General features: G+C 36.0%; 1 protein-coding gene across 1 annotated transcript; it reads right to left on the reverse strand.

Annotated features, from left to right (window-relative positions):
- Positions 1-18508: 18508 nt before the first annotated feature.
- On the reverse strand, positions 18509-26058 carry LUM (lumican). Its single transcript, XM_008525694.2, has 3 exons — positions 25628-26058; positions 22322-23213; positions 18509-19369 (listed from the first exon to the last, which is right to left on the reverse strand). Exons 2-3 carry the CDS (start codon positions 23190-23192, stop codon positions 19215-19217), a joined length of 1026 nt encoding a protein of 341 aa, XP_008523916.1. The 5' UTR covers positions 23193-23213; positions 25628-26058; the 3' UTR covers positions 18509-19214.
- Between the last annotated feature and the right edge of the window lie 1928 nt (positions 26059-27986).

The following is a 27986-nucleotide window of genomic DNA, read 5'->3' on the forward strand; positions in this document are numbered from 1 at the left end:
TCAGGGAGGGAGCTCTTGGACTCATGCTATTGGAATTTGCGTGTCTAATGATTCAGCCCAGAACGTGCTGGATGGGCTTACTTGAGAAACAAAGACGGCATTTTACTCCTAGAGTAAAGGAATTATTTGGAACCTGTCAGACCACTGCCTGATATTTCATCTCTGAAGAGAGAATTAGATACAGTTCAGAAAAAAGTACGAAAATGAAAGACTTCTCTGGTACTGAGTATAGCGACATCTATCATGGTTACAAATAACACTACAGTGTATCTCCAATTGTATTTTCAAAGTCTAAGTGAAATCTAATTCCACTTGTTTCTTATGTCTGGGAAAGGGTAAAGAAAGGCTGGAGATAAAGGCAAACTCAGAATGGTAGGCCTGTTTGAAACTGAGAATATTTAAAAATATATCTATTGCAAAAAGATAAGCTAAAATTGCTCTAGAGTTACTTTCTGGCATTTGTTAGGCTTACTTTTAGGTGTTTTTTTTTTTTTTAATGCTCTTACCTTTTTAGCTTAATAACTCAGATGGTGGAATGAGGTAAATAGAAAGAACACAGTGAAAGGTTTTTTTTTTTTTTTTTTTTTAGGAGGGAAAGTACAATCCTAGAAATAGCTAGGACAACACTGACAATAGCTGAGGAAACTCCCACCTCAGTAACAACTAAAACAGGTAGTTCTCAAGATTATAATCATCAAGAAACTCTCCCCCAAGGACCTTTTAAAATCTACATCTGGAAAATAATTTAAGTGGGTGCATCATCTTCAGAAAATGTGATGATTTATTGGTCTTGATGGCAATCTTTCCTGCTAAAATCTTAGATGTCTATTTCCTAGGCAGTGTCTCGCACTGAAATGATCTAAATTGTGATATTTAAGCCATGACCAAAAAGTTTAGCCAATGGCATTGAATTTCCTGTTCCTCAAATTAAAAAAAAAAATTGTTCTTTAAGCAAGTCTTCGTTAATAATTTGGACAATTTCTTGACATTTTCAAGGCTAAGGCATTTGAACTTCTCTTTATACATCCTAATAGCCATAAAGTCATAGTACTTGTGTTTTCCATCTTAGACAAATAAATATCATTGTTTTCTTAAACCAATAGAACTTAATAATAAATGTAGAATTAAGAGGATTGCACTCAAGACTAAAAACTATCAAAAAAATTTGAAATGAAATCTTTATCCCAGAGTTTTTCTGGGAAAATGCCAAGGACTAGAAATGGGAAGCCAGATGGAAATTTATTTTTGCCAGTGAGTTGACAAATCTAAAAAATGGCTGCAAAATCTTGGAAAGCTTCAGTTTAACTAACCAAGGAGAAGAAAAGCCATGTTCCTATCAACAAAATGCTCAGGTCTCATAAGAATAGCCCAGATTTTCAGTCTATATATTTGTCTGGGGAATAGAACTACTCAAAAGAATTAACACTGGCCAAATATACTGAGCAAAAGAAATGATCTCTCTAGTCTTCTCTCTCATCTTTTCACAGCAATATTTAAAACCAAACTGATGTACGATGGGAACCCATATGACATCCAAAGGTGGATGGAATACCAGACAATCTTTGAATTAGGTTATTTCAAGCCAAAGGCTCTACTAGTCCATCAGAGACTTCAAAATGAAAGCTTCTTTGGGTTTTCCCCAGCAGAAATTTTTTGATGATATATTGGTCCATGAAGCAAAACAACTCACCCAAGAACTAATTCTGGAAACCTGAAGGGACAGTGTTGCAAGTGGATGAGAATACAGACTTTGGACCCTATTTTTACAGAGACCCCCAGATACGGTTATTCTGAGGTTCTTGGAGTTAGTAATTCAACATATGAATATCTGGGGGGCAAGATTCAATCCATAACAGGGAGTAAGAGAGGGAGCAGAAAGACTAGTTAGAAGCATAGAGGTCGTTCAGGCCAGATTATCTGAAGCTTGCACTAGAAAGATAAAAGTGGAGATGGGGAGAAACGGACAAATTTGGGATACATTTTCGTGGTATATTCATTAGAAATTGCTGATGAACTGGATTTGAGGTACAAGAGTAAGAGGAGAAGAAAGTTGTCCTTTTTGTCTTGAGAAATCTCTAGATGCCATTTATTAGTTGTACAACTCTGGGCAAGTTACCTCACCTCTTTCTTCCTCAGTTTCTTCATTTATGATTTGATGATACATCTAATGCAAGAGAAGCTGAAAAGGTAAAAACTGTTAAAATATGTGTGAAGTACTGAAAAATATGCTATTAGATATTATTTTCTCTTGATTTTGATGCATTTTTGAAATTCAACTTTTTTATGACATAATCGCACCCATGGGTACCACATTTATTCCCAAAATTAGAATGTTACTAGTAACTTCTATATGCTTATTTCCTTGTCCTCATGCTATCCTTCTGCTGACCATTCCTACTATGAAAACCCTTGATCTGAATTTTATGTTTATCATGTTTTGCTTTTGTTTAATTCATAATTGTATCACATATGTTTATGCATAAACAAAATATTGTCTCATTTTACTTAATTTGAACTTTATAAAAAGATTTATTTTTTCTTTTAGTATGATTACAATTTTGTTTTTTTGTTGTTAAATGCTTTTCCTTTTTTCCATTTTATTTGTTCATTTTTTAATTTTAATTTTTGTTTCTAAAGCAGTAACATTGGATTATAACATTATATAACTTTCAGATGTACATCATAATATATTTCGAATTCTGTGTAGATTACATCGTGTTCACCACCCAAAGACTAATGATAATCCATCACCACGCATTTGTGCTTAGTCACCCCTTTTGCCCTTCTCCCCCACCCTTCCCCTCTGGTAACCATCAATCCAACCTCTGTTGCTAGGTGTTTGTTTGTCGTTTTTATCTTCTACTTATGAGTGAGATCATACGGTATTTGACTTTCTCCCTCTGACTTATTTCACTTAGCATAATACCCTCAAGGTCTATCCACATTGTCACAAATGGCCAGATTTCATCATTTCTTATGGCTAAGTAGTATTCCATTATATATATAACACCACATCTTCTTTATCCGTTTGTCCCTTTATAGATACCTAGGTTACTTACAAATCTTGGCTATTGTGAATAATGCTGCAATGAACATAGGGGTGCATGTGTCATTGTGCATTTATGTTTTCAAGTTCTTTGGATAAATACCCAGCAGTGGAATAGCTGGATCATATGGTTGATGCATTCTTAATTTTCTGAGGATACTCCACACTACTTTGCATAGTGGCTGCACCAGATTGCACTCCCACCAGCAGTGTACAAGGGTTCCCTTCTCTCCACATCCTCTCCAACACTTGTTGTTTCCTGTCTTGTTAATTATAGCCATTCTGACTGGAGTGAGGTGATACCTCATTGTAGTTTTGATTTGCATTTCCCTGATAGTTAATGATGTTGAACATGTTTTCATGTACCTGTTGGCCATCCATATATCTTCTTTGGAGAAATCTGTGTTTAGATCTTTTGCCCATTTTTTAATTGGGTTGCTGGTTTTTTTGTTGTTGAGACGTATGAGTTCTTTGTATCTTTTAGATATTAACCCCTTATCAGATATATGGTTTGCAAATATCTTCTCCCAATTGCCAGGTCATTCCTTTGTTTTGTTGATGGTTTCCTCTGCTGTGCAGGAGATTTTTAGTTTGATGTAGTCCCATTTGTTTATTTTTTCTTTTGTTTCCCTTGCCCGGTCAGACATGGTAATTGAAAATATCATGCTAAGACTAATGTCAAAGAGCGTGCTGCCTATGTTTTCTTCTAGAAGTCTCACGGTTTCAGGTCTTACATTCAAGTCTTTAATCCATTTTGAGTTGATTTTTGTGCATGGTGTAAGAATGATCGTCTACTTTCATTCTTTTACATGTGGTTGTCCAGTTTTCCCGACAGCATTTATTGAAGAGACTCTCCATTCTCCATTGTATGCTCTTGGCTCCCTTGTCAAAAATCAGCTGTCCATATATGTGTGGGTTTATTTCTGGGCTCATGATTCTGTTCCATTGATCTGTGTATCTATTTTTGTATAAGTACCATGCTGTTTTGGTTACTATAGCTCTGCAGTATATTTTGAAATTAGGGAGTGTGATACCTCCAGCTTTGTTTTTTTTCCTCAGGATTCCTTTAGCTATTTGGGGTCTACTGTTGTTCCATATAAATTTTAGGATTCTTTGCTCTATTTCTGTGAAAAATATTGTTGGAACTTTGATAGGGATTGGATTGAATCTATAGATTGCTTTAGGAAGTATGGACATTTTAACTATATTAATTCTTTCAATCCAAGAGCACAGAATATCTTTCCATTTCTTCCTGTCCTCTACAATTTCTTTCAACAATGTTTTATAGTTTTCAGTGTGCAAATCTTTCACCTCTTTGGTTAAGTTTATTCCTAGATATTTTATTCATTTTATTGCAGTTGTAAATGGGATTTAATCCTTAATTTATCTTTCTGCTACTTCGTTGTTAGTGTATAGAAACGCAAACGATTTTTGCATGTTGATTTTGTATCCTGCAACTTGACTGTGTTCATTTATTATTTCTATAAGTTTTTTAGTGGACTCTTTAGGGTTTTCTATATATAAAATCACATCATCTACAAATAGTGACAGTTTCACTTCTTCTTTTCCAAGTGGATCCATTTTATTTATTTTTCTTGCCTGATTGCTCTGGCTAGGACTTCCAAAACTATGTTAAATAAGAGTGGTGACAGGGGGCATCCTTGTCTGGTTTCTATTCTTAGAGGGATAGCTTTCAGCTTTTCTTCATTGAGAATGATATTAGATGTGAGTTTGTCATATATGGCCTTTATTATGTTGAGGTATTTTCCTTCTATCCCCATTTTATTTAGAGTTTTTATCATACATGGATGCTGTATCTTGTCAAATGCTTTCTCTGCATCTATTGAGATGATCGTGTGATTTTTGTTCCTCATTTTGTTAATGTGTTGTATCACGTTGATTGATTTGTGGATGTTGAACCATCCCTGCATCCCTGGAATAAAACCCACGTGATCATGATATATGATCTCTTTAATGTATTGTTGTATTCAATTTGCTAGTATTTTGTTGAGGATTTTTGCATCAATGTTCATCAGTGATATTGGCCTGTAATTTTCTTTTTTTGCGTTGTCTTTGTTTGGTTTTGGTATCAGGATAATGTTGGCTTCGTAGAATAAGTTAGGAAGCCTCCCATCCTCTTTGATTTTTCGGAAGTGTTTGAGAAGGATAGGTATTACATCTTCTTTGAATGTTTGGTAGAATTCAGCACGGAAGCCATCTAGTCCTGGACCTTTATTTTTTGGGAGGTTTTTGATTGCTGTTTTGATCTCCTTACTGGTGATTGGTCTATTCAAATTCTCTACTTCTTCTTGATCCAGTTTTGGAAGCTTGTATGATTCTAAGAATTTATCCGTTTCTTCTAGATTATCCAATTTTTTGACATATAGCTTTTCATGATATTCTCTTATAATCTTTTGTATTTCTGAGGTGTCTGTTGTAACTTCTCCCCTTTCTGATTTTACTTATTTGAGCCTCCTCTATTTTTTTCTTGGTGAATCTAGCTAAAGGTTTGTCAATTTTGTTTATCTTTTCAAAGAACTAGCTCTTGATGTCATTATTTCTATTATTTTTCTAGTCTCTATTTCATTTATTTCTGCTCTGATTTTTATTATTTCCTTCCTTCTGCTTATTTGAGGCTTTGTTTGTTCTGCTTTTTCCACTTCCTTTAGGTGCACAGTTAGATTGTTTATTTGGGATTTTCCTTGTTTGTTGAGATAGGCCTGAATTGCTATAAACTTTCCTCTTACAACTGCTTTTGCCATATCCCATAGATTTTGGCATGTCATATTTTCATTTGTCTCTAGGTATTTTTTGATTTCTCCTTTGATTTCTTCATTGAGCCAATCGTTGTTCAGTAGCATTTTGTTTAATGTCCACGTTTTTGTGACTTTTCTGATTTTCTTCCTGTAGTTGATTTCTAGTTTCATACCTTTGTGGTCGTAAAAGGTGCTTGGTATTATTTTGATCTTCTTAAATTTATTGAAACTTGTTTTGTGGCCTAATATGTGATCAATCCTAGAGAATGTTCCATGTGCATTTGAAAAGAATGTGTATTCTGTGGTTTTTGGATGGAGTGTTCTATATATATCTACTAAGTCCATCTGATCTAATGTGTCATTTAATGCCAATGTTTCCTTATTGATCTTCTCTTTGGATGATCTATGCATTGGTGGAAGTGGAGTGTTAAAATCCCCTACTATTGTTGTGTTACTGTCTATTTCTCCTTTCATGTCTGTTAATAGTCGCTTTATATATTTAGGTGCTCCTATGTTGGGTGCATAGTTACATACAAGTGTCATGTCCTCTTGTTGGATTGTTCCCTTTATAATGATAAAGGGTACAATAAGTAATAAATAAATGATAAAGGGATAAATGTAGTGCCTTTCTTTATCTCTTGATACAGTTTTGTTATAAGTCTATTTTGTCTCATATAAGTATTGCTACTCCCACTTTCTTTCCTTTGTCATTTGCATGGAGTATCTCTTTCCATCCTTTCACTATCAGTTTGTGAGTGTCTTTAGTTCTGAAGTGTGTCTCTTGTATGTAGCATATATACGGGTCTTGTTTTTTTTTTTTTATCCAATTGACCACCCTATGTCTTTTGATTAGAGCATTTAGTCCATTGACATTTAAAGTAGCTATTGATAAAAATGTATTTCTTTCCATTTTGTTGCTTTTTTTTCTAGGTGTTTTAGTAGTTCTTCTCTGTTCCTTTCTTCTTCTCTTGCTCTTTTCCCTTGTGGTTTGATGGCTTTCTTTAGTAATATGCTTGATTTCTTTCCTCTTACTTATTTGTTTACTTATTATAGGTTTTTGGTTTGTGATTGCCCTGAGGTTTCTCTATAATACTCTACGTATATTGCAATCTATATTGAGTTGATACTCTCTTTAGCTTGACCTCTTTCTAAAAGCTCTACTCTTTTACTCCCCTCTTCCCACATTTTATGTTTTTGAAATCATATCTAATCTCCTGTTTTGTGTGTGTCTATCCATCACCCTCTTATTATTGTAATACGTAATTTTAGTACTTTTGCCTTTAACCTATGTATCATCTTCATATGTGGTTGATCTGCTACCTTTATTGTATTTTTGCCTTTACTTATGATTTTATTTCCTGGGGTTTTTTTTGTGGGGGTGGGATAATTTTCTTATCTCTATTTGTGGTCTTCTCTTTCCCACTTAAATAAGTCACTTCAGCATTTCTTGTAGAACTGGTTTCTTGGTGATAAACTCCTTTAATTTTTGCTTGTCTGTGAAGCTCTTTAGCTCTCCTCCCATTCTGAATGATAACCTTGTGGGATAGAGTATTCTTGGCTTGAGGTTTTTTCCTTTCAGCACTTTAAATATGTCGTGCCACTCTCTTCTAGCCTATAGGGTTTTGGCTGAGAAGTCTGCCAATACCCTTCTCGGCTTTCCTTTGTGTATGTCACTCGTTGCCTTTCTCTTGCCACTTTTAGGATTCTCTCTTTATCTTTAATTTTAGACATTTTAATTATAGTGTGTCTTGGTGTGGGTCTCTTGGTGTTCATCTTGTTTTGTGCTCTCTGTGCTTCCTGTACTTAGGTGTCTGTTTCCTTCCTTATATTAGGAAAGTTTTCAGCTATTATTTCTTTAAGTAGATTCTCTGCCCCTTTGTCTTTCTCTGTTCCTTCTGGGACCCCTATAATACGAATGTTAGTGCACTTGTTATTGTCCCAGAGTTCCCTTAGACTGTTTTCATTCTGTCTAATTCTTTTTTTCTTTTATCTGTTCTGTGTGGGTGATTTCCTCTAGTCTTTCATCCAACTTGTTAATCGGTTCTTCTGTATCATATACTCTGCTATTAGGTCACTCTAGTGAATTTTTCATTTCCAATATTGAGTCTTCATTTCTAAGTGTTTTTTTTTTTTTATATTTTCCATTTCTTTGTTGGTGTTCTCGCTGGTGTCTTCTCCCGATATCTGTGAGCATCCCTATGAGTTTTTGGTTGAACTCTTTGTCAGGTAAATTGCTTACTTCTGTTTCATTTAGTTCTTTTTCTGGGTTTTGCCCTATTCCCTTGCTTGGAATATATTCCTTTGCCTCCTCATTATGCATCTTTATCTGTGCTTATATCTATGTATTAGGTGAGTCTATGTCTCCTGAGCTGGGAGAAGTGGCATTACGTAAGAGATGGCCTTGAGGCTCAGCAGTGTGCTTCTCTCTCATCACTAGTCCAAATGATCCAGGAGTGACCCCTGTTTGGGCTACTTGTGTCCTTCTGCTGTGGCAGGGTTGCTCTTACTGCAGGCACCCAGGGAGTTAAGTCATTCTCTCCCTGGCTGGCTGATTGTAAATTGGATTTGGGGAGCCCCAGCACTGTTGGCTGCAAGGTCTAATAGCACACTCCTGTTGCAGTTTTCCTGTTAATTGAGTATGTACCCAATATAGCTGGTTGCTAGACTCAGGGGCTTACAGTTGCTGCAGGCCTCAGGACTGTAAGGCTGTTTTCAGATCTCTTAGGATTGTAGCTGAGTGAGGCTGGCTCTAGGCATGGGAGCACCCAATTGTTTCAGGCTTTGGAAGGTACAGTCAGTCCTCTTTGTGGCTGATTGTGAAGCACAGGTCTTCGTCCACTGTTAAGCCCCACACCCCACAGGTCCACACACACCATCAATGCATCCCTGTTCTGTGCATACTTCCTGGCCCTCTGGAGCATACCCAGTTGCTCCACTGAAGAGGCCCCCACCTCTCCACCAACTCCCCCACAGTTCACCTGGTCCTCACACAGGCCCTGCCCTACAGATGTGGAGACACTCCCTTGCCTATAAAGGATCAAGGTACCCAGTCTATGCAGTCCAACAAGTAGCCTGAGGGCTTGCTATTGGGTGGAGCCAGTCTTTATGGCAGGCTGCCTGCCCTGGCTGAACTGGATTAAATCTGCACTCTAGTGGGTGTGGCAGACCCCTGAGCTATCAGGCCAGAGGAAGAACTTCAATGGCATTTGCCAGTGTCTGTGTCAGTATTCCTGTACTAGGACACAACAATGACTGCCACCAAATTTCAGTCTCTGGAGAGGTCTCACCTCTCACTAAGATGCACCCAGAGCCTACCAGATGAGTCTCTTTTCACCAAAGAACTTTGCAGCTGTCTTTTTGGTGATTTTAGCTTGCTCTCCGAGATGGGTGAATTTGTGCATGGGCCCTTTAAGAGTCAGGTTTTTTTGGCTTTCCTCCAACAGCTTTTTGGGGCTATTCCCTGCTGCAGTTAATAGTCAGGGAAGCCAGATCGTAGGACACTCATCTCAGTTGTGCTGAGTGTAAAGAATGTTTATAGCAGTTAAATGCCCAAGATAAGGTCCCCACTTTTCCAGAAAGGGCTGCATACCTTAGGATGGCTCCCACCCGGCTGGATGGGAAGCTCTGCTGCTCACCAAGGTGGCTTTTTCCACTCCAAAAGGAATTTCTGCCTCTCCCACCTCAGTCAGGACTGTCCAATCTTGTGGGGCTCTTTTCATGTGGTTTTCACTTTTCTCTCCAGTATAATTTTTCCAAAAATAGTTGTCACCTGATTGTGTTTGTGGGAGGAGGTGAATTCAGAGTCTGCCTACACTGCCATCTTGACAAGATCACTCAAGAGTTACTTTTTCATTCAATGTTTTTTTACTAAGATTAAATCCATGATATTGTGTTTAGACATAGTTCATACATTTTTACTATAGTATAATATTCCATTGGACAGTACATTTTATTAATTTTTCTATTGATGCAAATTTGGGTTATTGCCTGTCTTTTGCTATTTTTTAAAGAACTGTTATGGATATTTTATACACATCTCCCTTTGCATATATGCAAAGTTTGTGTTGGGTTTGTCTTGCTACTCAAAATTGTGACCTGACCAGCAGCATCACCTGGGAACTTAGCAAAAGCATGGAATTTCTGCTCATGCCTGAAACTTTGCAATTTACCAAGATCTCTATTCTATTTTTATGCACCTTAAGATTTCAGAAACACTGTAGAAAGGGAATTGCTGGGTTATAAGTTATACGAAATTTTAAGTTTCTAAAATAGTACCAAATTATTTATTTAAGAGTTGTACTAATTTGCATTCATACCATTAATAAATAAGAATGGTTACATCTCCTCCAATCCTTTAAATTGTCAAACAATTTTTGACAATTGAATAGGCAAAAATAATGTCTTTTTGTGGTTTTAACTTATGTTTCCCTAATTTACAATGAGTTGCACATCCCTTCATGTTTTTGGGGGGGAGGTGGAGTCACAGTATTTTCTGTCAAACCCTTTTTCAGGATTTTTGCCCATTTCAAAATTGGAATGTCTGCCTTTTTCTTATTGATTTGGAGAGGTTCTTTATATATTCTTGTTGTTAATCCTTGATAGGTTACTTATGTTGTAATTACCTTATCTTGATTTGTCTTTGCATTCACTTTCTTTTACAATATTTTTTGATGAATAGAAGGTCTTAATAATAACATAGTTAATTTCATCAATCTCGTCCTTAATGATTTGTCTTAAGAAAACATTCCTGACCCCACATCAGAAATATATTCATTTTTCTTTTCTTCTAAACTTCTTAAAGTTTGGTGTTTGACATTTAAGTTTTTAATCTATTTGGAATTGGTTTTTGTATATGAAATGAAAAATCCAAGTTTATCTTTTTTCCTTGTGGGTTGCCAATTTTTCCTGTTATTTTTACTGACTAGTTTCTACTCTCCTTAGTGATATGCAATGGTGTCTCTCATATATCAAATTTCCATATAAATGTGAATATGCTGATATATTTTCTATTCTATACTATTGGTCAATTTTCCTATTTTTTGCCAGTACCACATTATCTTAATTATTATAACTTTACATTTTCTTATAGTTGGACAAGTCTTCCATCATTTTTCATCAGATATGTCTTGGCTATTTTTGGTCCCTTGATTTTCCACATAAGTTTTAGAATCAGTTGTCAAGTTCCCAAAATAACTACACCGAAAGTCTTTTCTGCTTCTTGTACCTGTCAGTTTCTCTCTAGTGTCTCCCCTGGCAGGCCTCTGCAGACAAAAACACCTAGGAACTGTAGTTCATGGAGACCAATGTCCAGCAACACAGACTATAAAGATATGGTGTTGGATCTGAGACACAATAAATAAATAAATGGCACTTTCTCTCATTATTTCTAATAATGTGGCTGTAGAATCTTTTATGTTTTCTATGTAGAAAATTACATGATCTGCAAAACTTTGGAGCTATATTCTCCTCTTTTACTTCTTAATGCATTCCATTTCTTTTTCTTTTTCTATTGTGTTGTGCAGTTCTGCCAATAATCTGTTGAGCAGAGGAAGTGATATTGAATATCTTTTCTTTATTTCATATTTTAAAGGAAATCATTTTCATCTAAATTGAATATTTACTAAATTAGTTTCCAATTCAGTAACAGGATCAAAGGGTATGAATTATACTTGAATTACTAATATCACAGATTTAAACTCATTTTGATATGCAATATTTTCACTATTATTTTACTATAATTTTAGATTTCTATTCTGATTACGTCTTTGACCAATAAGTGTTTTAGATTTGTTTTATTAATTTCCAAATATATGTGAATTATATTTTTATTATTTTTCAACTTCTGATATAATTTATGAATTGCGAATGGAAATTTGTTGAAACAAATTTGGGTTTGTGGTGAAGTATGATATCAATTTTTATAAATGCTCTATTTGAACTTGAGAAGAATGCTAATTCTCTAATTATATTAATCCAATTTGTATAACAAATTGTTAGTCACAGGAGCACTGATGTTGTGAAAAACTTTAATGATAAGAACAACAAGAGCAAAATTCTTACAAGTGAGCCTCATCTCTGCATTTTAATAGCTATGTCATACTAGCAGAGAGCTTCATCCTCTCAGTTTCAGTTTTAAAATTATGATAATCCACACTGGACAGTGAGAAATGTTCAATGAACGCCTATAGGTGAGAGTGCCATACAAATAGAAGGTTTTTCATTCATTCAACATAAATTTATTGAAAACCTGTTATGTATGGCATTCTCCTGAGCACGAGGAAGAGAGCTTGAAGGAAAGAAGCACATTGCCTTTGTGGAGTGTAATTTTAATTGTGGGGATCTGAATACATACATACATATATTGTGCTTAATATAATGTCATTTTCTAACGAATATTAAAGTAAATAAATAAATAAAGCAGGGTGAAGAACAGAGTGAACAAGCGTGCTTTTTTATATGGGGTGATTCGTGAAAGCCCCTCAAAGCAGATGACTTTGAACAGAGATCAGATTAAGTTAGGAAATACACTGTATCTATAGCTGGGGCACTGCAGAGACAAAGGCAAGAAACCTGGGCCAAGAATATATTTGGCATGTTCAAGGAACAAGGCGACCAGTGTGTTGGAGAGGAGTGGGCAAGAAGAGTGATAAGGAAACATCACCTTGAAGGTCATGATAAGGGCTTCAAATTTTAAGTGTGATGAGAAGGTATTCCAGGTAAGTAACTTGGGGTAGGACATAATCTGATTTACGTTTTTCAAGGCTCTTCCTAGCTGTTATTTGAGAGTAAACTGTAAGATTCCACCTTTGAGTCCAATTTGAAATCCATTAGAAAACTATTGCATTAGTCCAGAAGAGAGATGGCGGTGGATTGGACTAGCAGTGGCAAACAGTCAGATTTGTGACATATTTTGAGGATCTAGCCAGAAAATTTGTTGAGAGATTGGATGTGAGAAAATAGGTTAGTATTCCTATATCCTATATCCCAAGTTTTGAAGCAGAGAACACTCTGTTAAAAATAGATTTACTAGAGAGAAGTGGATGATCCCCGTGAATAAAGTAAATTGAGAGGTTTTATGTAAAGTTAAAGACACCAAAACAGAAGCAGTTGTACTGGAGCTTGCCAGAAAAGGCCTGGCTCAAGATTGACCATTGTGATTTGTTTTTGCCCACCACAGCTTGATTCCAGTAACTCTATTCAACACCCACTTCCTCAGAGCTTACCACTAGGCCCTGTATTTTCTCAGAGCTGGGAAGAGGGAATTTACAGATGCACATGGAAACACATCTAAGCACCTCTTAATGCCATAGCTCCCCTGGGACTTACAGAGTTAGAACATGCACTCCGACAGTAGAGATCTGGTCTCAAAGGAGGGTTACAACACTTAAAACATGTCTGACCTTACGTCCTGTTTTTTCTCCCTGATAAGTAGGAATGTACTATGTAGGTGTTATTTGAACTAAAGTTATACATAAAGAGCATTTCCAGAAGTATCTAATAGATAACAAAATTTAAATAAATATAGGTTTCTTCCTCAGAAAGGCTTTCCTCATCACCTAATCAAAAATCACCACTCCCTCTGATCCTTTCAGGTAGTTTATTTTTTGTCATAACACTTATCACTACATGACATCATGTCACAAAGTATGTGCTTGTCTGCTTATTGTTTGAATTCCTTACAAATGTCAACTTTCTTAGGAGAGGACCTTGTTGGTCTTGTTCGCTACTGAATCCCTAACATCTAAGCCATTCCTGGGGTTTAGTAGAAGCTCAATAAAAAATTTGTTGAATGCATTAATGGAAAAGTTACAGACAGAGGCACAACAGAGGGAGTTGTTAATTCTAGCTCAGAACTTTGATAAAGAATTTTGATTTTTATGATACAGGATTTTCTTTTTATGATAAAGGATATTAATTCTATCCGAGGAGGTTCAAAGGGATTTATGGCAAAGGGACAGAGTAGCTTAAGGTGAGTCTTGAAAGACATGTAGGTGTTTCCAACTGCAGGGGCGTAAAGAGACTCCAGGAGGAAAAGAAGGACAGCGTTTTCATAGACACAGAGCAAAAACAGCTGAAAATTGGTAAGTATGGTTGCAGTATCAAGCGATTTAATACGGTGTATGGTGGGGTCTGGCAAGGCCTGGTAAGAGATGAGGCTCTCGAGACAACAAAGGACTAGATCACAAAGGGTCTTTGATATCCTGGGATGTTTTGAATGCTGCATTGTGGAGCCTGGGTCCCATCCTGAAAATGACGGTTTATCATTAAATAGTTTTAAGCAGATAAATAACAAAGGGCCAGGTTTATATATTAGAAAACTCACTCCAGTAACATTGTGGATAATGAAGTTAGGCAAAACATGAGAACCTTCAGAAATATAGATGAAAATTGAGCAAATCTTAATGCAGTGGCAGTGGGGAGATAGAGGGGTTTATTTGAGGCACAATCCATAAGTAAGGCAGCTAAAGTTCTTGAATATATTGTTTTTGCTGAGGAAGATTTGCCCTGAGCTAACATCTGTTGCCAATCTTCCTCTATTTTGTGTGTGAGCCACTGCTACCGCATGGCCTCTGACAGAGGAGTGGCATAGGTCCGTGCCTGGGAACTGAACCCGGGCCACCAAAGAGAAGTGTGCAGAACTTAACCTCTAGGCCACCAGGGCTGGCCCGAATATTTTTAAAACATGGAAAATATTTCCTTTTGTGGAATGGCAGGTATATTTTAAAGGGACAAGACACACATGTAGGTGATACTCTCTGGGCCAAGCAATATGTGAAAGAGGAGCTACTACACAGTAGAAGTGGAAGCTTGGGGCTATCAAAGTGAGATGAAGATGCATGGGAACTCACACATTTTATATGGTCTAGATTTGTAATTTTCCCTACCTGTATTGTAGTTCAATTTCTTATACCTTATTAAGAAATAAAATCTCCTGAATGCATGAGTGAATAAATAAATATAACTAATGAGATATTTTAAAAACGTATTTTTATTTATTTCATATACATATGGCATATCTACTTTAAGTTTTTTAACATTGTATTTTAAATACATTTTTGGTTCTAGTTAGTAAAGTTGCTTTAGAGTTCACTTCAAATCGAATGAGCACTTTCTTTTACTTGTAAGTAAAATGCTAAGCACGTATTTAGGATGGTTGCAAAATTCAACCAAGGAAAAATCCAAGGCCATCATTATGATAAAATTACAGCCATAGAAAAAACAGAACCCCAAACTTAAAAGATCACAAGGAAAAAAATTCATAATCTTTTGTGAAACCAACCTTTTAAACTCTCCAGTATTTCTGAAAACAGCTATTACCAGCTGGGAAACTTTTAACTAAGAAATCAACATTCCTCTGACTCATTTAGTGGTCTATCATCCAACTGTATTTTTCGTACTTATTAGGGCATGATAATTCCTCTCAAAGCCTGAGAACATCACAGTTCTCCTTCACCATAAAGACATGACCTAGCCCTGATTTTCAATGGAGGTGTTGAGAATAAAGATGGGCTTTTCTCATTTTTCCATTTTTTCCTCAAGTAGCGTCTACAGTTAAGTCTCCCATCAATCAGTCTTAGGAAAAAAAAAAAATCCATAAGCATCATTGCTTTAATCCATTCATGGGGTTGTTTAGCTAAGAGACAAAGTCAGAATCATTGTTGTTAGTGAGACAGTAGAGAGAACTTCCTGTTTTAAATTCACCATATTGGTGACGATTTCTCCTAGGTGCCTTCTTAAAAATTTAATCAAAGTGAATCCTAAGATATCTCTCCTGATAGAGTACCAGTTGGGCCACTCTGGAGAGAAAGGAGCATAGTACATAAGAAATATCTATAAAGCAGCTCTCAAGGTAGGTGAGGGGCAGAAGTGTCTCATGACATCTTCATGAAGTTTTTTCTTTGAGGAAAATTAGCCCTGAGCTAACATCTGTGCTTCTCTTCCTCTATTTTATATGTGGGACACCTGCCACACCATGGCTTGATGAGCAGTGTGTAGGTCCTCGCCCAGGATCTGGGCCGGCGAACCCTGGGCCACCGAAGTGGAGCATACAAACTTAACTATCAAGCCACGGGTCCGGCCCTATGAAGTTATCATTTTTATTCCTTGCTTAGTGATGAAGAAACTGAGGGTTAGAGTGCTTAAATGAATTAGAATATGGGAAAAATAATATTCACTCTCATGTATGTATATTGCAAAAAATTGGCTTCTTTCTGCTCTGCTTCCCTAGAGAAAAGGTCTCCTCTGCTTTTTATCTATTTGGAATTTCAATGATTTGGTCACACTAAGTCAGTGTTTCTAAAGATATGTATCACTGACCACCAGTATAAGGATAGCCATGAAAGTTCTTTAAAAATGTGGAATCCTGCATTGCATAACTTACTGAGTCTGTATATCTGGGACATTATGTCTGGTAATCTGCATTTAGAAAAGCATTTCAACATGCCAATTATACACTGAAATGTTGAAAAACACTACCCTAAGTGGGGTGGAAGTGGGGGGATGAGGAAGAGCAGATAAAGATAGTCTCCAATATTCTTTCCTCCCTGGGGCTGTCACAATGAGTGAAGGAGCAAGCAGGAAGCTTCTCTTCTCCAGCTCTGCTCTGGAGAAATGGAGTCTGGCTTCTAGAAAGGGGAGCTGCGGCAAAACAGGATCTAACCAGTGTCTTCCCCAGATGCTTCTGCAAGAAAGTGTCACTTTGTGCTTCATTTGGTCCTTGTCAACTAACCATGACTACAAAAGGAATTGCTCTTTTAAAAGTTACAGTTTTGCTTTTTAGGCTTAAGAACAACGTATGACTTTAGATAGAGAGAAATCAAAGGCTTTTACATATGTAGGCTGTCAGCTAACAAGATGTTTTCCCTAAGTGATATAGAGACAAAGCTCACTCAAGTCTGTAACATTCTTTCTAAAAGAGAGTTTATGGCACATTCTCTACTACCTACCTCAGAGTAGCTATCAAGAGATTGATGGTGAATTGGTATAGATAGGGCAAGGAAATTTTATTTCCATTTCTTCTGTGTTATAGTTTCAATGAGAGAAAATAGATTTTAAGCTCATACCAAGAAATGACCTGAAAGTACTATCACAGCTCAAGGAACTTACCTTTATGTAGAAAAGACAAGACAATAAAAAGTACACAGTGTACTTAACATAATGTACACCTCCACATCTGCCAGTCAACTTAGTCTTAATTGATAATGGCTTTGATACTATATATGCACTCATAAGGGATGAGTATATTTTTGATTGCACAACATTTGGCTCTGCACGTATGCTGTATTGTTAACTTGATAAGGTAGAAGTTAGTTTTATAAATTATATACCCTACTATTTCCCATTGTATAGAATCATAGATATCCACAATACAGAAAGCTGAAACCTGTTGTTACTGGATTATAAACTGTTACTAATATATTGACTTCAAAATAAATTGATTTTTAAAGTCTCATTTTCAGAAACATTTATATATCTTCAACATTTTCAATCCTGGGAGTTATCCACCATTTTGCTTAAGAATCAAGCAGTGATTAATGAGATCTCACGGCAGCTTCTTATTTAATAGAACATCATTGCGTATGAACTAGTAAACCCACAGAAATGGGAATAATGGCAAATACCGAAGCAAAGTGTGAGATTTAAGAACTACAATATTGTGATTTATTAGAAATACATATTTGGTCACTCAGATGACCAAATTACATTTCTCATATATATTTGCTCTTTGTCCATGGTTCCCGGCTCACAGCTTCTAAAACCTTTGGAATTTCCTGTGACAAGACTGACAAATGTCTTTTCTATGTTGATGAGGTAACTTTTGGAGAGCCCTTAGGTAACCTAAGGATGGGAGCTGGTTGCCGGGAGAATTAACTGAGTAATTAGAGGGTTGGAACTTTCATTCTCTCCTCCTCACCTCCAGCGAAGCCAGAGGGGCTGCAGATGAGTTCAATTGTAGTGGCCAGTGATTTAACCCATCACGTGTTTGTAATGAAGCTTCTATAAAAACCCGAAAGGGAAAGGTTCGGAGAGCTTCCAAATTGATGAACAAGTGGAGATTTGGGGAGACTGGAGCTCTTGAGGAGGGCATGGAAGCTCAGTGCCCTTCCCTCATACCTTGCACTATACTTCACTTCTGTCTGGCTGTTCCTGACAAATATCCTTTTAATAGACCAGTATTCTAGTGAGTAAATATGTTTCCTGAGTTCTGTGAGCTGCTCTAACAAATTAACCGAACCGAAGGAGGGGGTCTTGGGAACCTCTCATCCATAGCCAGTTGGTCAGAAGTACAGGTAAACTACCCGAGCTTGTGACTGGCATCTAAAGTGGGGGTGGAGGGAGGTGCAGTCTTGTAGGACTGAACCCTTCATCCATGGAATCTGAGGCTGTCTCTAGGTAGATAGTGTCACAATTGAATTGAATTGCAGGACACCCAGTTGATGTCCAGAGAATTGCTTGGTGGGGCAAGAGGAGAAATCCCTCCACCCTGCAAATGGGAATCGGATCTGTACACTTTTAAGGACACTATTGTAAGATACGTTTAGAAACTCTTAGGATGTGGATGCTAGAAGCAGACAGTTTATTTAAAAATTCTACTTAAGATAAGTAAACTATTGCAGGCTAGACATATTTTTTTGAATTCTAATCTATTATTTTATATATTTTAGAAATGAGAGATTGGAATTTCACAAAAAGTCAAACACAGTGATGCCATTTGCTATGTTTTATTTTGCTATTAGCTTGTTAAACATAACATGCAAATAATCAAAAAGAAACATACATGGGACTTAGAGTGAAATAATTCTAGAAAAGAAAAGTTTCACTAGGTAACTACATGAATTTTTAATACTAAAAATACTGCTTTAAGTGTATGCGGCTTAATGAATTTTGTCTAGTACTTTGCATAATCATTGATCTCAAAATTTACCACCTATTTTTCAGCAAAACAAATTTGAACATTAAAATTTGAGCATTTAAAAATTGAGATGGTTTGCTCAAGACAGTAAACACCCATTTGTATGTAGTCCATGCTTTTTGGCACATTAAGTTAAGATTAAGGAATTACAAAACTTGGCTGACTTCCATACAACCAGTAAAAGGCTTTGTACATCATTTGACGGTAGAGATGTGGAAAACACTAAATTTACAAATACAGCATTAAGTTTGTTGTCTGTGTGTGTGTATGTGTCTGTGCTTGTGATGAAATAGGCCTGCCTTTCATCTTTTCTTTTAAAAAAAGTAGTAAAATGTTTACAAAACATTTTCGCTCGGAATTTAAAATTCATGGAAGTAATAAACAACAAAAATGAATATTATGAAACATTATGAAATATTATGAAAACTGACACACAAAAAAACATAACCATAAAATGTTGCTCCAGGATACACTTCAATATAATTGGAATTAGTTGATATTAAGTAACAGTGATTTCATTTGCTACGCGTAGACATTCATACATATCAGGTGGCAGACTAGTATGGGTGAGGCGATTGCCATCCAAACGCAAATGCTTGATCTTGGAGTAGGATAGAGGTCCCAGGATCTTACAGAAGCTCTTTACTTCAAACTCTGTAAATTAAAAAATGGAAAACTTTAATCATTTCTTTTTTGAGTACACAGGCTTTGAGATAATCATTTAAAAAATTCCTCAAATCCATAATATCTAATAGGACTTCTTCCCACTTATTTGATGTATCTTTGAATTTGAAGCTACTAAAGGTATATGTCAGGCTACCAAATGACACAGCAATATTTAGTAAAGAATTCCCATGGTAGATCAGGACATTCAATGGAATTTTTCAAAGAACAGAACTTATTTAAGTTCTTGGTTTAGAAATATTTGATTTTAGAAAGACATTCAATTAGTGCATCATGTTATCTAAGCAATCTTTCAAAATATTTAGTCTAGCCTGAAGAAATCTCAGATTGGTGCTGTTGTATGAACAATCTCACCAATATAAACACCCTGGAGTTTTTCATCTTAAAATAAGAGAGTTTAACTAGATAAACTCTAAAGAGTTTTCCAACAACCACACTCTATGGCAATGATTCAAAACTACAAAGCAAAAACCAAAGCATGGAATGTCCACCATCTGAGCCCATGTTCTTTTTTCTGTGGTCAAAAAGCTGCCACAAATGAAAAACTGATTTAGTTCTTAAGAGAAACTAAGATTTACTAGACGGCATGATCTATGTGTATACATAGTCTATTTTGCCCAAGTCTATTTCAGATTAACATTATCTGATCTTCTATGTTGTTATTTTCTTTCATTCTCAAATTCTACTTAACAGTGACTTGAGTGAAAGCCTAAACACACTTTCCTTAAGATGTTGTCTTAAATAACTCGTCAGTCAAATTCCAGAGATTCTTCTTATGGTACCTACCTCTGAGAATGGATGGAACAGTGGAAAAAACATGGGCTTAAGCCTATATTAGTTTTCTGCCTCTGCCATTTACCATCCAAGTGACTGTGGAACATTTATTTGATCTGTTTGTTAGATATAACATATCTATCACACTGTTTTGCGTGAAGATTAAACTAAAATATGTAAAGCACTTCACAAAGTGCTAGCACATAATATGTAATAAATAATTATTGGCCTCCTTTTAATTTTTTTCTTTTTTCCAAATTACATTAGGAACATCTACAATTAGGCTAATGCTTACAGTTGCAAGTTTGAAATACGAGAAATATTTTTTGGCTATATATTTCCTAGTATTAGAAAAATATTAAGAGGCTCCTTTTATCTTAAAAGAATGCAGACAATTGATATGCATAATTATTATGTGGCAAAATAAGCCATATTGAAGACATACATGCAAAGTCAAATGACAAGAATACCTAAAATGTATATACCTAAATATCAAGGATAAGGAAGGAAGAAAAGTAACAACTCGTTTTCAAATGACCACATGTGCTAGGCACGGTGGTTTCAAATCTCAGCTTGGCACTGAGTGGCTGTTGGCATTTGTCCCATAGACTACCTTTCCCATCTCCTTCATTGGCTCTTCCTTCTTTTACTCATGCAATGAAAACTGGTCTTTACACCTCCAAATGCTCCTATGTCTGTATCTCTCCCCTTTCTTGTCTCAGAGTAGGAGGTAGTCTCGCTCTCGGCTAACCTCCACCCACCAAATCTAATGGATTTCTTCGCCTTCTCACACCTTAAATCTGGTTAACGTTTTGGCCTGAGTATCCTTCCTCTTAACCACAAATGTTTATAATGTGGGACCATATATAGCCACATAGTGAATTTTCCACTGGAAAGGACTGTAAGAGTTCAGCTCTGATAGCTTTACTGTGTATTGTATGACAAACAAGCTTTCCAGATACGAGAAAGAACAGGTGGCATTTCAGAGTTGGCAATCATGGACTGCTTCATGAGAACACCCCAATTCTACTACATAAAATTGTTGTAGAATTACAAAGTATCATATTAACAAGGCACATTGTAATTTTTCTGATACGTATGTCAATATCCTTATCCTATGAGAAGTGAACCGACTTTCATGGTATAAAAATGTTCAATTTCAATAGATTATTTTTCAGATAGAATTGTTTTATGTGTGAATCAGTGCTTCCCAATTGATTTTTGATTTAACAAACTTTATCCATGAATAATAGGTTTTCTCTTCTGCCAACCTTTATTAAACAGTAAGGTGGGGAATGGGATATGTCAATTTCCCACCTGAATTTGTATAGCTTAAATTGAAAATGTCCCAGAAGACCAGATGAGTGCATAAACAGCCCAAGTGGATCGGATCAAACTCCCACTCAGAAGATAAATGGAAATAAACTATGGCAACAAGAGAAAGGAAGGAGAAGCTGTGGCAAAATCAAATGAGGCAAAGGCTTGTATATAAGAAAATGGGCTCTGTAATGCTATTAAAAAAATGTCCCAAACCCTCATCATATTCCTTCCCTCCTTAATCATTCTCAGTCCTCATAAGAACACAGTAAAGAGCATGCACACCATACCAGGGAACAAAGAGAGACGATGATCATGATAGTAATATGTTGAGTCCCAAGTAATCATGTCAGAGAAGACCATGAGTACAGACAGGCTGCTCTGAGGACAAGCAGAAGGGCAATTTGAAGCCTCTCCTAGCTGTGCCTCTTCTGGACTTATTTATTCCTCCCTCAGCTAGATCTTGCCAAGGAAAAAATGTAGAACACAAATCTAAGTCATGAAGGAGGCAAATAGTAACAGATAAATGGCAAGAGATAACTCAGCAGGATTAATTAGCCTTGAGTATTAAATTTGAAGAAATTAGTGTTTAAATTCTATGATCTTAATGGTTTCTTATCTGGATACTCCAAAGAAAGGCCAGATATTGGATAAATAACTGAGCTAGAATTCTTCCATCTTTGAATTGGAGGGATATTTTATTGGCATTTTCATTGTTTTTTTTTTTTCTTTTTTTAAAAACAGAGACAGATGCAATATTTGTGTTACACAGCTTAGGCATTTAAAACTTGAGGAAATAGCAATGAAACACAGGCACAGCTTTCTACTTACTTTCAAGTTCATTGACCTCCAGGTAATAATTTTCAAGGTTTTCATTGACAGTCGGTATGTTTTTAAGCTTGTTATAGGAGAGATCCAGCTCAAGCAGAGAGGAGACATTAAAAGAATTTCCAGGTATTCCACCATCAGCTAGCTCATTATGAGATAAACGTAGATACTGCAGTCCATTAAAACGCTTGAAATACTCATCAGGGATGTTGCTGATCTTATTGTTGTCTAAATAGAGAGTCAGAAGAGAGACGGGGAGACCTGTAGGCAGTTTGCTCATCTGATTGAAGCTCAAGTCAAGGTACTCAAGGGACTTAAGACCTCTAAAAGCAGCTGAAATGGCATCCTCTTTCAGTTGATTGTGTTGAAGATGGACCATGGTCAGGTTTACCAGTCCATCAAAGGAGCCGAGCTTCGTGATCTTGTTGTGAGTAAGCTGCAGGTCCACCAGAGATTTGGGAAGTGGGCCCACAGATTCTGTCAGATTGTTGTGATTTATGTGCAGTTTCTTCAGTTGTTTCAATTTAGAGAAAACTCTTCCTTTTATCTTGGAATTTTCTAGGAGGTTATGATCTAGAATGAGCCACTGTAGATCGGTTACATTTTCAAAGGCCTTTTCATCAATATGGTCAATCTGGTTATTCCGAAGGTAAAGGTACTTGATTCCAGGAGGCACCATTGGCACACTTTTCAGTTTCAGTTCATCGCAATACATGGCTGTTGGATAGCTTTCAGGGCAGTTACATTCTGGTGCACAGTTTGGTGATGATCGCCCATAAATCGATAGGGGGATATTGTAATCATAATCGTCGTAGTAGTAGCCGCTGGTACCACTGATCAATGCCAAGAGGAAAGTAAACGCACCTGGATTCATTTTTGGGAAATGCTTTGAATCCTAAATAAAGTGGAAACATATTATTATAAGATAGCATAGTTTCAGGTAAAGGACATTTGATTTGCAATGTTCAATGCACCAGCAAAGGTGTATTTTACTATTTTATAGTGCTTTTTTAGTGCATCTAACAATGTCTTGTTAATTTTTATTCAAGTGTGAGGATAAGGATGTAGATTTACAACTTGTGGGGTGGTGAACAAGTTTCAGATTAGATTGCGTATACATACGCCCCCTTCTGGGTGAGTCAGGCCTTATTGTTCCTGTCAGTCTCTCTAGGTCTTTCCTTAATTAAATGCCTTCCTACAAGAGGTTTCTGGGTGGTGCCCATTGACCACCATGGTAAAACATTGCTTTCAGAACACTCTTCAAAACCAGAAGAAATAAAAATGAGAAGAACAGTTGTCAACTGTACCCACTACCTTATCATTCAATATCATTAAACTGTCTCATTAAGAAGACCCTTCCTGGGAACATGGGCAATCTGTGGTTTTGCCTGGAGGAAAGCTGTTCTTATGTGTGTGTGTTGGGGGAGGGCAGAGCAGGGGGGTTGACATTCCTTTAAAAACATCTGGTTATTGTTGTTGGTTCTGAGAAAGGGGAACAGAATTCTTCCTGGAGGTGCGTGTGCATATTATTCCATTTTTGGTTTAACATTCCATACTTTAAAGCACATTACAAAACTGTGTTCTGCAATTAATACTTAGTATATTAGTTTTAGCAAAACTACTGTTTATTAGTCAGGGAAATGTCACAAATTCTAAAAATGTTTAAACCTGGAAAGAGATCTAACTGGCAGAGAAAGATTCTTTTCCAAGTTTTGAATTAAAGTTCTCTTTTCTCTCAATAACTCAGAAGTTTTCTACTCCCTTCATGCCAAAATTTAAGATGGCATGATTCACTTCTCTGGATTTTAGTGATCTCACAGAATGGAAGTGGGAGAGAGATGGGAACTGAGGGAGGTCTGTATGTAACAGTGGCATTAGGAGCCATGTAGGAAAGGATAACACTGAGACTAGATAAATTAAAACAATTTATAACAGTGAAACACATTTCTAAGGTGAGGCTCAGTAAAGTACATTTCAGTTGCTTGGGGAAGTATGGGTCAGCAATCAAGGTAAAGAGAAATAAGATATAAGAATTGGACTTTTGTAGAGTGAAGAGTTATGGCTGAGGAGAAGTTGGTAACTCTGGGAAGGAGATCATTCATGTGAAGCAGGATCCACATTCCAATAGATAACCATAAAATAATATATCTTCCTGTGAGAAATGCGGTACAAGTTTTTGGACCTAGGTAGTTTGAGATAAGTAGGATTTTTTAGTATCCAGAATTTTAAACATACTTTTCTTTGCTTTAATTTAGGATTATGAAGTACTTTATTTTAGCAGATGAAACACACTCAAAAAGTTGTTAGAATCACTTTGATAGCTGACATAATGTAACATGTAGCCAGATTTATAGTAAATTATTCCCTAAGATTATGATGGAATCATTTAATTCAGTTGACAGGTCTTGGCCATGAGAACAATTACACAGTACTAACGTAATTATAAGATTCTTTATAAGTTACAGGATGTAAATGATTTGTCTTGCTTCATTAATAAGCTTCCACCTTATTTCAAATAAAGTATAAACCAAAATAGTCATGGTAACTATAATACGTGTATTGAATAGTGATGAAAAAATGTTTCCATACTTTTTGGCAGAGTAAAAACCCAGGCTCTGAATTCAGAGAGTTTGTAACCATATAGTGACTCCATTGTGAAGGAAAATCACACTCTACTTTCCCCTCAGTTTTTTCAAATACCTGTGGCTATGGAGGAAATGCTTTTTGCAAAAAGTAAATCATGTTTCCCAGAATTTCTTTAAAACATGTTCCTTAAGATACACATCCAAAAATCTCTTTAAAAGTAACAAAGTAGAAATAAATAATCCATAAGTGCCTATGTATTTTAGCTCACATTTTACAACAACATAAAATGTTTATGACAAGTTGTAACAAAAGATAACAATATACTTGTTGCAAAATATTTTGAATACTGATGGAAGTGGCTTTTCTTTGTTCCAAAAGTAGGTTTGAACAATACTAACATCTCTCTATAACTAATTAGCATAAAAATAACAAACATTTTAATTGCTACACTATTTCACTGTCTAGTTTAAATATTTTCTCATTCCAAGCTTGAAACTTTTTATAACTTCCTTTGCCAAGCAATACAGTATATACTGTATAAAATTTATCTCAAATCCATAAATCATAGAATGCATATTAAGCAAAATGTGAAAGTAAATGCTCAAAACTGGATTTGCTGTTGACTCGCAGTTGGTAAAGTTGCTCTGGAATATTTTCTGTTCCTGTTAGAATAAACACTGTCCCAAACAGCATCCCCAGTGCTATAGTTAAAACAGCACTTACCTTACTGTCTTGACACTGCTTTCGTTAATTCTTAAAGCAGATGCACTATGGACAAGAATCCACCAATATATGCTGTAAACTCTGTCAGGACGGAACTGGCTGCCAGATTCTTAGTGATACAAGAGCTGAAGGGGGGAAAATCCAGCCCAGTCACGCCAGTCTCTGAATGGAGTTATGTCATTGTGCGGATCTTGTGGTGTGGCATGTGAACACTCTGCTCTCTAACGAAGTGCAGGTGGACGTCGTGAGCAAAGGCTGCCTGGCTCATTCCCTATGGAATGGGAGATACGTGCTTAACAAGCTCAAATACCATAGCTTTTAACCAAGAACTGAGTCCTGCTGCGAAGGAGGTTTCTACAGTGAGAACATTTCTCTTACAAAGCTCTTTCCTTCTGTAGCTGTGGCAACAATTAAATGTGATTCTCTCAACCAACTATCGTGTTCACATAGAGGTTTAATAAATCATAGATCAAATAATTTCAGGAAAATACAAATACAAAGCAGGGTCTAGAGGAATTGAATCCTTTTTGCCCACTACTCTTGAAATCTATATTGATTTACTTGGAATAACTTAATTTTGGCCAGGAAGGTAACTACACTAGTTTCTAAAATATGAAAAATGCTTCATTTACTCTCTGATACAAGTGATAAATATCAACATTTCTGGTTTGCTTATTATGTTAAGGGGACTCATTTTATGCTATTCAGGTCTGGAACCAATCAGCAATGTCCTGCCTGTTTCTTATTTTGTGGATTTAATTTAGGAATTCATCCAAAACCTTACTTGGGGATAGTATTCTATAGCTTAATGCCAAAAAGCATAAAAGAACATGAAAAAAAAATGTGTACTAAAAATATCACAAGGCAATAATCTTTTATTCTGTCATTGCATGCTAGCAATATATTTTTTTAAAAAAAAACTAAAAGTTATGCAAAGCTGTAATCGCCCAAAGGCTTGTTTGATTTATCTATTATTGTCAGTTTCTGATGCATGCTTCTAGCAAGTGAAAGATCTACTCAATTCCTTGCCTATTTCCATTGTGATTGTATCAGCTATATTTACAGGATCTTCTTCCTCCAGAATTTTCATTTCCTCATGTTTAAAAGAACTCTTAGTACCAGATATTTTAATATAAGTTGCCACATTGTAAGATCTCTCCCTTTTAAAATAACTTAAATATGTCACTTTTTAGCTATGAGACCTTCGGAAAGTTATTTAATTTCTGTGACTCTAATGCATTTGTCTTAAAAATTAGTATTAGAATAAACACCTTATTTTTGTCATAGAACTGTTTGAAAACAAAAGATAGTCTTCCTTAAGTAACTCAGAATTGTATGGTGATTCACAGTATGACATTTTATTATTATCATTTTAAGAACATTATAGAAAGGCTTTAGTTTTGTAATAGAGGAAAAAAATAAACTTCGAAGAAAAAAAAAGAGAAAGACAAATAGAACAAAGTGGTTTGTTCTAGGATAGTTAAAACAATTCTAAGCGTTAACTTTGAGAGGGTCAAATTCTATAATCTGAGATTTTTTGGGAAAACTTCTAGCTATCTACTAGTAGAATTTTTCTTTATAAACCAATAAATGTGTTGTAGCATCTGTAGTGGAGTTTAAATGCATTACATTGGATTTAGCTCCTTGTGAAGATGATATTGTTAACATATACATTTATTTAATATAATCAGTTCTGTGAGACCCACAATTGGCTAATGTAATACATTGTAAATCATGTTTCTTGGGCCCATTAGCAAGAAATGAAATTGATGTTCAGAGGGTGTCTGCTTTATCCCATGATTTATTCTCAGAGTTTTCACATATTTCTAACTTTAAATTTCATGCTTTATAATCCATGTAAGTATTATTATCACATTTTCAGAAGTAGAAATGGAGAGACTGAGAAAATCTAAATAATTTGCTAAAAGTCACCTAACAAGAAAATGGAAGAACAAAATCATGAACATCTGCACCCATTGGGAAGAGGGTGAACAGGACGGAACTGCGATAAGGGTAGCTAATTGAAGCAGTTCAAAATATTCTACAGGCAATATCATCGCCAGTTGAGAGAAAATTGAAATATTAACTAGGCAATCTTTTTAAAAAGGCCAAAAATTATCTAAGCAATAGTTTCTTTCCTTGTATATCACACACTCACATGCATGTACACTCTCACATCCATACTAGACATTCTGGGTAAGGTATGAGCTTTCCACCCTGGCAAATGGAGATTCAGTTTATTTGTGGCAATGGATGTTGGAGATTTCATTCATATTCGTGTTAAAATAATTGAGCTGTCCCCTCATCCCAACAATTAGATTTCCTCTGTCACTTGAGACCAACCAAGATGATGAGGAAC

Source organism: Equus przewalskii, chromosome 29 (assembly GCF_037783145.1).
Source record: "Equus przewalskii isolate Varuska chromosome 29, EquPr2, whole genome shotgun sequence".
Lineage (NCBI taxonomy): Eukaryota > Metazoa > Chordata > Mammalia > Perissodactyla > Equidae > Equus > Equus przewalskii.

Bases quoted from the DNA above. Each gene is read 5' to 3' on its own strand.
- LUM (XM_008525694.2), bottom strand. From the start codon at position 23,192: ATGAATCCAGGTGCGTTTACTTTCCTCTTGGCATTGATCAGTGGTACC. The intron at 19,370-22,321 runs GTAAGTAGAAAG...TTTAATTTACAG, and splicing joins GGAGGTCAATGAACTTGAAA to AGTTTGAAGTAAAGAGCTTC.